Below are 12,864 nucleotides of genomic sequence, written 5' to 3'. Positions count from 1 at the left end.
CACTGGCGCACACACATCACACTCTCCTGTTCCTTACATTGTTTAGGCATTGTTAACGCATTATTTACGGGCGCAACATGATTGATTATGTAAATTCCACATCAGTGACGTGAAGTTTGCACTCACGGACTTCGGTAGCCGCGGCGCAGGTAAGACCAGCGTCGTGCAGAATTCAGTGTGATATTTCCTATCTGAACGACTCGTGATAGCATTTATTGTGATGTAGATATATACGTGTTGATTAAACCAGAGCCTGGAATAATTTCAAGAGGTGTTCTACTTCATGAAGGTATAATTAAGTATGAACTGGAAGCGTTATGGGAAAGCAGATCAAAATATTCTGTCGACTCACTTCCCTTCAATATTTCGTAGGAAGGCGTGAGGACGGCCGGTCGCTGCCGTCTGGCCCAGGAAGGAACTCGTCATGCTCAGTACTGCTTTCGTCGCCAGCTGTAGTCATGCTTAAGCCATCCAGTGAGTGACGTGTTCACCTGCTGGAGTCATGCTTAAGCCATCCAGTGAGTGACGTGTTCACCAGCTGGAGTCAAGCTTAAGTAGTACAATGAATATGCCCGCCAAAATGCGCATCAGGAATAATTTGCAGAGGTTTTATATTGCATGAAGGAAATTTAGGTATGAGCCGTTAGCGTTTTGTGGAAGCAGACTTTGCCCCATCACGGACTACGAAGTTTACTCGTTGTGGAAAGCTAGCACACGATTCTAGCTGCCGATGACTGAAGATCCTCGGTACGAATGCCAAGCGTTTAAAATAATTAATGGCAAACAATTTCCATAACGGATGAAAACGTTTTTAATTTCGGATGACAAGCATTTCCCATAACGAATTACAAGCGTTTTTTATTTACGGATGACAAGCACTTTCTATAATAAATGACATTCGTTTCTGTTTACGGATGATAAACGTTTCCTATTACAGACGACAACCGCCACTGCAGTTTGGCGGTAGAGACCTTCATCAAGACGAGCCTGGGCGTCGCGACGCTCGTGGTCGGCGTCCAGAACATAGAGAGATGCAACATCGACCCTCTCATCCCCATCATGCTGATAGTGAACGGTTAGTGACCTGTCATGCTGATAGTGAACGGTTAGTGACCTCTCATGCTGATAGTGAACGGTTAGTGACCTGTCATGCTGATAGTGAACGGTTGGTGACTTGTCATGCTGATAGTGAACGGTTTGTGACCTGTCATGCTGATAGTGAACAGTTAGTGGCCTGTTATGTTGATAGTGAATGGTTAGTGACCTGTCATGCTGATAGTGAACGGTAAGTGACCGGCCAAAACACTGTGGCCTTTGTAATGATAAATAGTCTCAACAATATAAGAGCCTGATATATGTTTGTTTGTGGTTCTTTATGCTCGATTTGCAAGAAAGCTAGCTGGAAATGAAAGCTTTAGTTCTATCAAAGGATAAATTTATTTTAAACAATTTTGCCTCATCGTTTTGTCTTCTCTGCTACAAAAATAAGTGACAAACAAAATGAGTCTAGATTGAATACATATAATAAACGTCTACCTGAATTGTGTGTGGTACCATGCGTGTGGTACCCGACGTGTGTGTGGCACTAGGCGTGTGGTACCTGACGTGTGTGTGGTACCAGGCGTGTGGTACCTGACGTGTGGTACCAGACATGTGGTACCTGACGTGTTTGTGGTACTGACGTGTAGTACCTGACGTGTACCAGGCGTGTGGTACCTGACGTGTTTGTGGTACTGACGTGTAGTACCTGACGTGTGGTACCAGGCGTGTGGTACCTGACGTGTACCAGGCGTGTGGTACCTGACGTGTGTGTGGTACCAGGCGTGTGGTACCTGACCAGCGTGGTGCTGGAGCTGGTGCTGAACTGCTGCGTGCTGTGCACCAACAAGCCAGGCTTCGTGCTGCTGCTCTACGCTCAGAAGGCCGTCTTCTCGCTCCTCTTCCTCGCCATCGTCGTCACGGGTGAACATCCAAGCTATTAAAATTTCTTAGGATCCACGCTATTGAAATTCTTATAGGATTTCTATGGGATATGCTCAAAATTTAATAATTATTGAGACATATTGATGATAGAAAAATTATCGGTCACCATTTAAGGCGGCCCGTTGCACATGGCAATGCCATCTTACCAGGTACAGGGTAAGATTAAAGCGTTCTCTCCTGGCCTAAAATAGCCATAATTGGAAGTCCAGACAACCTCTGTTTAGTCTCCAGTCTCGATGGAGGCTGCGGAAGGTGGAGCTGTGAAATTTTATATAAGATAATATTGATTGTGCAGCATTAAAGTGGGCAGGACGAAGCGGTCCCCTCTTTATTGAGAGTTGAAATAGGACCTGCACGACACGAACTATGTAGAGGTACAGTTAAGCATACTGTGAAGTCAATAGCCAAGAAATAGAATAAAACGTTAAAAACTTGATGTGTAGCTTAATGAAATTTTTGTCCACCAGATAACGTGTTCGTGTCTACCAGACAACGTGTTCGTGTCCGCCAGATAACGTGTTCGTGTCCACCAATTAACGTGTTCGTGTCTACCAGATAACGTGTTCGTGTCTACCAGATAACGTGTTCGTGTCTACCAGATAACGTGTTCGTGTCTACCAGATAACGTGCTCGTGTCCACCTGACAACGTGTTCGTGTACACCAGATAACGTGTTCGTGTCCACCAGATAACGTGTTCGTGTCTACCAGATAACGTGTTCGTGTCCACCAGGCAACGTGTTCGTGTCCACCAGATGACGTGTACGAGTTAACGTGATAACGTTCGTGTCCACCAGATAACGTGTTCGTGTCCACCAGATAACGTGTTCGTGTTCACGGCGTGGAGGGAGGGTCCAGACTACTACAACTTGGAGCAGCACAAAGGCTGCGACCAAACCACCTTCGTGCTGTCCATGGTGCTGGTCATCCTCGCCGACATTACCCTGTGTCTGGCGGTGCTGGTGGTGGCCTGCGTCTGTTGCTGCTTCTCTGGGGCGTTACTTTTCGTCACAAGACCGGCACGTGAGGCCAGGAATAAGGTGCAGCAAGAACCTCCTGACAGTTCAACTCCTCGACTACATGAAGACTTACCTGCATCTGTGGACGCTGAAGTCAAAAGTAACAAAGCAGTTCAGAACAATTAAGCCAAATGAAAGTTGCACGGGAATGAATGTTTTATTTTGTGAATAAAGCGGCGATTGAAGATTCTTGCGAGCCTACGACGGGTTTGCTTGTTCTTCAGGATGGGTTGGACTAGAGCGCCCCGCTCACAAATAAATTTTGTGGTCTCAAGCTCCGTATAGTTATACCTATCGAAAAGTTCAATAATAATATCTATTTATAAACGGGAATAAACCTCCATAGCGAGGTCCATACCTAAATATTGAGGCTCGTGCATTGGAAATACATTTCCCTGCCATGAACTATAACTTGCATTGCAGTCCATGCGCCACGAGACGTCCATCTCACATTTCTTCATAAATAAATTTGATACATTAATATACATTACATTACATTGATACATTAAACATTATTAATAGACGGTGTGCTATAAATATTTGCAGGCTCGAAATTTCGGCCACCAATTTCAGCTCAGGCATTATAATACTCTATATAAGCGTCAATGTTACACCTAATAATAATATAGTTAACAATAACCAGAACAATTAAGCTTAAATGAACTATAAGAATTCTGAGCGTCTCGCCCAGTTTGATTACACCCACAAAACCGAGTCCCACAGCAACTACCAGCAACATTATATGTGATCATGTGAATTAGATTGTAAATAATTTACTTGGTAGTTTGAGTAGTATATTTAATTAATTTTCCGCTACGATGAAGTGTTTCATTCGCACTAATTCTCATGATGGTGCTACTCGCTTCTGTTATTTGCTGTTCCTTGCTGTGCGTTAGAAGTAATAGAAAATTACATAATGATAGAATTAATTATTTTGGAAAAATGATAGAATTACTAGAATATTTGAATTAATATAAAAGTTTTTTATGAAAACAAAAAATATCAACTTTGTAAAATCCTTAATTTTTGTCCTCTGTACATTTGCAATGGGAATAAATTATGAATGCAGACTTGAAGCTTTGCTAATTCATCAGTGAAGTAAACTTTCCAGCTGCAGCGCTGCCGTCGCTGCTGCTGAGACAGCAAGAACCTATTGTTTTTGCTAAAGAAGTAACAAAATACCCATCCTTGCATCTCATGTGTCAAACAAACAAGAACAAAAACATGGAGGAACCAACATATCTACTCTTCATCTGCAGAATATATCTTTCCTGAGCCCATTCTTGCGGACCCATAAATATCATCCACGTTGATGAAATTCATCAAGGACAAAGATACAAAGTCAAAAAACATACCGAATGACTTGGAGTTCCTCAGCAATTGTATAATTGTAATTGTCAGCAATTGGGAATAAAATTTGTTTCTATTACTATGAGATTGAAGTGTAAAACGTTCAAGAACATCTTTCAACGCTTCTGATTACGGAAGTGACTTGCTATGCCACGCTATTATGCGCTGCTATCAAAAAAATCGTGTTCGTAAGACGAAATTACGACCGATTTAATTGACTTTTGTCCATGAGTTCGCCAGAATTTAAGAAACGACCACCAACTCGTACACACTTCCATTCAACATCACGCCCTGAAATAAGCAAGTTGGGCGGAGTGTTCGTTATTGACAGGCGTTCCATTAGATGTTCATTACAACTGCTGCGGCGAACGTTACCCATGTCACCTGAGTTCTCCCGTGAGCTTAGACCGTAACTGTCATGGTCAATTATAACAGTCTGCGTGTACAGCAAAGTAGACCGGCACGATGCCAACCTAAACCTTTTAGGTGTCTGTAGTAACCGTACTCAGTTTAGCTATTAAGATGTCTCATAAGATAGTTTTGTTCTATTGTTCTACTGCGATCGAACCATTGGAATTACTTGCTGACAAATTGCAATATGAGAGCTTCAGGGTTGCTGAAGTTACTATAGGTTTCCAAGGGTAAAAAAAAAACAAATTTGTTCGAAAAACGTTTTTGTGATATAAAGCGAGTTCATGGCATATATTCTGAGAAAAAAACTAACCCCCGATAAAATAATATTCACATCTCTATTTTTTAAAAGCATTAGCACTATATATTTCCTGGCCTACTGTAGATCAGAAAGTATTTATTCGATTCGACTGTAGAGCTGGACTAATAAATTTAGACAAATTTAGACTTTGAGTTCTACAATATTATTTGCAGCACATCGTTACGTCATTGTCACGTTCAATCACAATTTCCCAGTAAAAATTTTAGATATTCACTATTCTCAGCTCAGGTCACTTTCCAGTAGGCAAAGTTGCTGCAGACACATTGCAAATTGAAGTTCTGTGCAATTGCAACTAGGGTATAATGAATAAAAGCAGTAAAGGTGAAAATGTTATCCGCAAAATTATAATGTTTCAAAGTTACTTAATGTATGCAGTATGCAGCAAGATAATCACTATGGGTTTGTGAGCGTCCTGACCGCTGTCATGAATGTTATGACAATGAGCTGCACCGATCACCATCTCGTCGTCACTTTTCCCACCTCACTCGCCGATGCAAGGGAAAGCCATTAACCTGAACGACCTGGGCCTATACTTTCAAAAAAAGTTAAGAGATCGTAAGTTCATCAGCCAATCATTGACGGCCTTTCAAGCAAAATCCACCAATCGTAGACAAGAAAGTAGAGCGTAAGTACTTACGTTCACTTAGCCAATTTTGAAAGTATAGGCCCTGAAGACAGTAGAGAAATGGCCGATCCTTCAGGCAGGTGCTGCTAGCTAAAGAAAACTAGGGCTAGCTAAACTACAAAAGAGTTACGGTAAAAATCAACTGGAGAAAGTATATATGCAAATAAGTTGTAGTTTATTTCAACATTCGGATAAAATTTCTGTACCTTGATAATATGCAATATATTACAGGTTTCACAAATAATTCGAAGGGGTATAATTTACTTAACATAAGCCTCAAAAAGGCAAAAAAGCCCTAACCGCAGGTTGGAAAGTTTATAGGTGTTTATACGCGGGGGAAGTATTAGCCGATATATTAGCGGCAAATACTTTCTCTACGAATATCAAGCTAATTTCTTCTTCAGACGACAGTAGCTGGGAACAGTTAAAAGGTTTGCAGTTAAAAGGTATATTTTTTGTGCCGGAAAGCGACACCAGTTGGGCTGGAGGAACCGTGAAGTGCGCATCTGTGGCTCTCCGTGAGTTCAGGAAACGAAGTATATGATGCTTCAAGTTATCTCTCGTCTTGCCCAGTCTTTCATCCACACTCTACGTTGATCGACGAATATTTTTCTCCTCAGCTAAAAAACGATTTCATCAAAAGCGTTCTCAAACTCGTCATTACTCTCGCACTCCAAATTCTTCCACCGAACACGAACTTCGCTCGAAGGGTTCTGACGACGCACTGAAACTTGCGGACTAGAAAATGTTGTTTAGCTAAAACTTTCCTCGTGTATAAGCTTTCAACCGGCAAAAATAGAAGAGGAAAGTAATTGCTGCTGATAATATCGGCTAAAACTGTCCCTGTGCATGAACACCTTACTTTTCCTAGTTTTGACCTTCAGGAAAATTCATGCCTAGTTACTTGGCAATAAAGACTGCCTTAATAGCAGCACTGCCACAACAACCGCACTCAATCAAAAAGGGTTTATTGTATCAATCCACTTTGCAATATCAAAGCTAATATCAAAAATTTAAATTTTGCAAATGCATGGTCTCTCGTACCTACCGGCATTGAGTCAGACCAGCACGGGGTAAGCAAGGAAGGAAGTGCAAGTCACTGCGTCCTACCTTCAGATGCCCACGCTAGACAGAGAAAGCAAAAATTTGATGCTGGGTGCACAACGGAGCCCAGTTTTGCTCGACTTCATATTCCTTTTCCCTATTCATTTCCATGGACAATAGCACTGCAGGTCATAGTAGCTCAAGATGTCGAGCAGTCTCGTAATGCGAAAAACAAGTATGTCAAAATTCTTGTGAAAGTTCTTTTCTGGGAATACAGATTACAGAAGCAAAAATGACGAAAAAACGCAACACGCGCTGTAATAGGGTTAAGCGAAGTGCAAATGAGTGTGCACTACAAATGTCAAATTTGCGGACTTTTCGCAGAATATTAAAGTATTTAATTGAGGAAGAAGCACATTTAGTACTATAGTGGCTAGAATATTGTAATACTTTACCCATCGGCTGACAAATTGAATTCGAAGCAGTAGTGGGACAATATAGTTTCGAAACTATATTTCGAAAGACAATATAGTTTCGTTTCAGACTGAATAATTTAGGTAACATAATTCAAACACTATAATTTACCAATTTAGGTGAATTTCAGCACAAATTTGAATAGATAAGTGCACAAATTAAATAAAAATCATTTCGTTGTAGATTTTAAGAACGCGGTTTAAATGAGCACCCTTCGCTTTTTGTCATTGTCGATAATTATTAAATAGTTTTGTATAGTTTCTGCAAAAACATACACCATATACCATCACAATAAACTTCCAGATGCACCATCAAAGGTTGGAGTTTCAACCCAGACACCACGCATGCGCTGCCCCGCGACATGAGTACCTGCTCCACTTTATCGCTAATATTATGGGCGAGCTTGTAAAGCTTGGGAATAAATGAGCGCACTTGCTTTCTGGCGCGACCAACAGTGTTCATAAAGAAGGAATTTTTTACCAAAAGTTGTCTCCAGGGCATCGACTTTCTATTTTCTGATGCTGGGATTATTTAAGTTGCATAGGACAAAATAATAAGAGGCAAAATGGCATATTAGCTAGACTCTTTGTAGAAGTGTCATTCGTCTATCAATTTCAACATATCTCGTTCATAAATTCAAGTTTTGATTTCATTTTACTAATTTAATATTATTGAATTTGAAACTTTCACTTGTAAATAGATATCCTCAGAACGTTTCTTTTGCTTTGCACTTGAACTAATTCTGCGATACAAAAAAATTATCTTGTGGCGTACGAATAAGTACAAAACCAGGAATTTTCATTCCTACCACATTATGAATTCAGCTTCTACTTGTGGAAAAAACAACATACTGAGAAGTGGGTGAACCTGTGGCCGCACCAGTGGAATGTATGAGTCGTCAGTCTGTTCATTTTGTGGCGGCCGCTCATTTTGTCTTGGAATGGAGTCGACGCTTTACAGCGAAGAGTAAACTCGTAAAATGGCATGAAAATCGCTGCGCTATAAATGCCCGGAACTTCTCTCCGGCCTATGCATACATTGAAGGCAGTCTCGTGAAATTCACGGTGGTGAAGGAGTATGAAGACGAGCGTTCATTACGCGTCGAGCGCCTCTGCTATTTTTCCCTACATTTAGCTGGCCGTCTAAAGCAGGGTCGATAGTTGGCCGATTGTAACATGTGAATAATTTTCGTGTGTGAGTTCATAGCTACGAGCACAAAACCCGCAGTCGATTTTTTTGTACGGATCGCTGAAAGCTAGGGATATTATTAGGCATGCAATATTTGTTGTGCATAGCAGATTGAATAAAATCCGATGGTGTTTTGGTGCCCGATTGATGTCATCGCAATGGATAATACATGAATTAAGTTTATTTCACTTAACGTATTATTCGGATAAAAATATCTGCAACCCTACGTAGAAAAAATAAAACGGTTGATTATGTAGGAGAAATTGTTTAATATTTTGCCAGCGCTCAGTCAATTATTCAGAGTTTTTGTCAACAGTTTACAAGTAGTATTAATTTAAAATGGGCGTTGACAGCTGTTTCTTGATGAAAACCAGAGCCTATACTTTCAAAAAAAGTTGAGAGATCGTAAGTTCATCAGTCAATCATTGACGGCCTTTCAAGCCAAATCCACCAATCATAGACAAGAAAATAGAGCGTAAGTACTTACGTTCACTTAGCGAGTTTTGAAAGTATGGCCCCGGAGCCGAAATAACAGTGCCACTGATGAACTACCCGTAATTTTCAACAAGGTTTTTTATATTGACGCCCAGCCGGCAGATTTACATCAGTCCTGTGCTGTCGATTTTTAGCGAGAGAGGGAGAGGTGGGAAGAGAGAGAGAGATGTATGTGAATTGTGCATGGTATTTAAATGCGTTTACGTGGCGTTTTCGACATGTAAACGTTCAATAGACGCAGGCTGCGCAATGCTATAACACTGCAAGAATGGTAATTAACGACTGAATCACTTGTATTTCCACAAAAATAGAATAGGTTTTACTCTTTTCTGAACCGATCGATTAATAAAAATGCACAAATAATCAAACGAACTAGAGGATAAATTTACTTAGCATCATTATTTTTTGGCACATTCTGACATTTTTCCTAATGAATAACATTCTCCAACTGATTAATCGTATGAACTATTATCTATTGAAAAATTTATTTATCTGAAGTAAAGTAGCCGGTGAAGTACAGGAGGTTTTAAAAAATTTGTAGAAGTCAAATCTCTATATATAGTTTAATGAAACGATGGGACTTATGATTGATGTGAATACTTGACGAGCGGAGCACATTTCTCTCCATAAGGATCACGAGGGTAATTGTATGAAGTTTTAGCCTGAGGTTTCCTTTTAATTGATGGCAAGTTAAAGAGCGTTTCCCAGCCACGGTAATCTTCCCAGCCGCGGTAATCTTCCCAGCCACGGTAATCTTCCCAGCCGCGGTAATCTTCCCAGTATCTTCCCAGCCACGGTAATCTCCCCAGCCACGGTAATCTTCCCTGCCACGGTAATCTTCCCAGCCGCGGTAATCTTCCCAGCCACGGTAATCTTCCCAGCCGCGTTAATCTTCCCAGCCACAGTAATCTTCCCAGCCACGGTAATCATACGGGGTTGTGAACAAAATACGTGGCTCTGGAATTAGTACAGTCAGCAGCGATGAAAGAATTGCTCAGTGAAACAAGAAAATAAAAATATATTTTCTTGTTGAAAAGTGCAAATAGAAATTCAAATACATTATGAGAAGTCAAGACTTAAATAGTGATTGAAAAATAGCAAAGAAAGAAAAATGTTGCAATTTAGACAAATTTTATGTTAAACTTTAAATTTGAAGATTGCAAAAAGCCTATGAGTTTTATTTTGACGAATAACGAAAATATTTTGGAGTAATCTTAATATAATTTATTCATCTACAGTCAAAATAACAACAAATGAATGCGTATTAAACGAACAAAAGTACATTGAACTTTTCTGGCTACATTTACTTAGGGAGATTCTATTTACAAGTGAAATACAAAGCCTTCGTATTTTTTAATTGGGTTTTTTCCAAGTTTCAGTTCTTCGGGAAACGAAATTCTCTTGCTTGTCGGAGAAGCAAAATTAGGCTGGTCTGGAGTTAACAGCTGGGACGAGTCCAGATGATTCTGTGTCAGAGTCGCGGCAAAACAAACTTTTCAGGAGCTGCTTAGGATTCAGATATTCGCGTCGAGACTTTTGCCCTGGAGTCTCGACAAACATGAAGAACTGAAGCCTCGGGAGACTCGACGAGTGGTCCCAGAAACTGATCGTAAAGACCCTATTTTAAGCACGCGGAATGTTTAGTTGTGCAAAGCAATTCAGCCGAGGACAAGCGCTAAATTTAGGATTGCGTGATCAATACGATATGCACGATTCAATAGCCAAGGAATTGCCGTTTTTAAACCAGCGTTGCGTTCTGAAACAGAAAATAGCGTAATGATTTTAGCCAACATAGAATTATAATATAATAATTTTATGTCATTGATGCACAAATCCAAACTGCCAAGAACCAATAATTGTCAATTGACAACTACATCAACATTAATGCAAGTTTCGACAATTAACAATTTGGAGTGTTTCAACGTCTATTATGCTAATATTTCATGTGCTGTAATTCGTCCGTCAATTTGTGAGCCAATATTTATTGTGAGCAGATTTTTTTTATCACTTGTTGTACCTAAATCTTGTACAACAAAAATTACTTTAAGGGTAGAACGAATGAAGGTAATTTAATATAATATAAACTAAACGATATTATATTATGGTTACATTAAGAAGAAAATAAATTTATTTTACCCAATTATATCATTTATTCGAACAAAATTCTTTCACTGTATCTCCATTGATTCCATATAAAAATATTTATCAACAATGTTAAAATTTTATAACCTTCAATTGTACATGTTATGTGCACATGAGCATCGCACGATGATGCCTCCCTAGGGAGACTCAGTTACAAATGATGGCCGTCTAATGGTTGGCCGGGCATAGTGCACAGCTCGGGCATCAACCATCGAATATCAGTTTATAATGCTAGCAATCCGGGCGAAAAGTTGTCTCCTGAGAGCCATAAAGCTGCCAAAGGATGCCAGCATCCTGGCTGCTATAGTGAACATCCACAAACCGTCTAAAATGCCCACGTATTGTCAAGTTATTGTTATTGTAGTCATTGTTACTGCGTGGAAAGCGAGAGAGATCTGGATGACTGCTAACGATACGGGAGCCAGAAATTTATAGTTTTGGGCGATTTTCAGCTACTCGTAGAGTATTTTTACTTCTAAATTACACTTTTCAATTGAAATATTCTCACTCTAACTTAATTCATTGCAACGCCCTCACTAGCTTTTGATCATCAGCAGCTATTCAAGTTTCAGATCTGCATGGGGCAGCAAGAAAAGCCTGCTAATATTACAACTCAGATTGTACTACATCGGAGCAAACACTATTAATCACTATTTCTTATGCAGTGCGTGCCGAGCTTAACTCTACAGAGGTTCTCTCGTGAGGGGCAAATCAAAGAGAGCTGCTCTAGTAAACGCTTTAAAAGGATTAGGACGCTAGACCGCCCTCGTATGTTATCAAGCTATACAGGCGTATCAAGGGCAGCAGCCAGTCTCCTGTTGACAGATTGGGATAAAATAATTTCATATTTAATGTAGAAAATCTCCATGACTCGCACTAGCATGCATTAACAGATATACACTAATAAGTGTATAGCTGGGATAAAGTTGTTTAATGATGGAAGTTTCGTTGAAGACCAGAAGCCTAATTCGCTGAATTGAGGAATTCAATAAGAAATTATTATTAAGAAATACGCTCTGTTCTTCAACGAAACTTGCAATAATAAATGTACACGCTTGAATTTCATGTTTTTTTCTAGCAAGATTTCGATGTCGTTGGATGTAATACGAAGCCACACGAGCAAACTGTTGTGCAAGGAATCATTCTGGAAAACAAAAACTTTCCATGTCAGTACTACATCTTTTTTCCTCGTAAAAGATATCATATAACTTGTGTTTTTATTACTGTTAGCTTTGAAATTAGGATAAGTAAGAATTTCACTTACTAATTATGTTGCTATACCACGCTACTATTTTTTACGTTAGAATGCTGTTGACGTCGGAGCGAGCAGTTGGTCATAAATAAAATATACGTTCCTTCTATTATGTTTAATTTATTTTGAATTGCATTACGTACATCAACTTCGGACACTCAACCGAAAGTATCGAGGATACCGCCATCTTTTTGACGGGAATTAACCGCTCTACTCCATGCGCACAAATGACTGCTCTACTCCATGCGCACAATTGAACGCTCTACTCCATGCGCACCATTGACCGCTCTACTCCATGCGCACAAATGACTGCTCTACTCCATGCGCACAATTGACCGCTCTACTCCATGCGCACAATTGACCACTCTACTCCATGCGCACAATTGACCGCTCTACTCCATGCGCACAATTGACCGCTCTACTCCATGCGCACANTAGATGTGTATAAGAGACAGGCTCTACTCCATGCGCACAATTGGCCGCTCTACCCCATGCGCACAATTGGCCGCTCTACTCCATGCGCACAATTGACCGCTCTACTCCATGCGCACAATTCTGCGC

General features: G+C 40.2%; 1 protein-coding gene across 2 annotated transcripts; it reads left to right on the top strand.

The window, feature by feature from the left end:
* On the top strand, nt 1-3,949 carry LOC108671661. Of its 2 annotated transcripts, XM_018159232.2 has the most exons (5): nt 1-149; nt 373-474; nt 938-1,075; nt 1,822-1,962; nt 2,801-3,949. In XM_018159232.2, exons 2-5 carry the CDS (start codon nt 459-461, stop codon nt 3,124-3,126), a joined length of 621 nt encoding a protein of 206 aa, XP_018014721.1. In that variant the 5' UTR covers nt 1-149; nt 373-458; the 3' UTR covers nt 3,127-3,949. The 2 variants fall into 2 exon arrangements, with proteins under 2 accessions (XP_018014721.1, XP_047737043.1); XM_047881087.1 differs by lacking the exons at nt 1-149; nt 373-474 and adding an exon at nt 497-518.
* Nucleotides 3,950-12,864: the final 8,915 nt, after the last annotated feature.

The sequence above is a fragment of the Hyalella azteca genome, unplaced genomic scaffold (genome assembly GCF_000764305.2).
Source record: "Hyalella azteca isolate HAZT.00-mixed unplaced genomic scaffold, Hazt_2.0.2 contig913, whole genome shotgun sequence".
Classification (NCBI taxonomy): Eukaryota; Metazoa; Arthropoda; class Malacostraca; order Amphipoda; family Hyalellidae; genus Hyalella; species Hyalella azteca.
Note: the sequence above shows the minus strand (reverse complement) of the source record. Positions and strands in the feature narration are given on the sequence as shown.

Bases quoted from the DNA above. Each gene is read 5' to 3' on its own strand.
- LOC108671661 (XM_018159232.2), top strand. The intron at 1,076-1,821 runs GTTAGTGACCTG...GTGTGGTACCAG, and splicing joins CATCATGCTGATAGTGAACG to GCGTGTGGTACCTGACCAGC. The intron at 1,963-2,800 runs GTGAACATCCAA...CGTGTCCACCAG, and splicing joins CCTCGCCATCGTCGTCACGG to ATAACGTGTTCGTGTTCACG.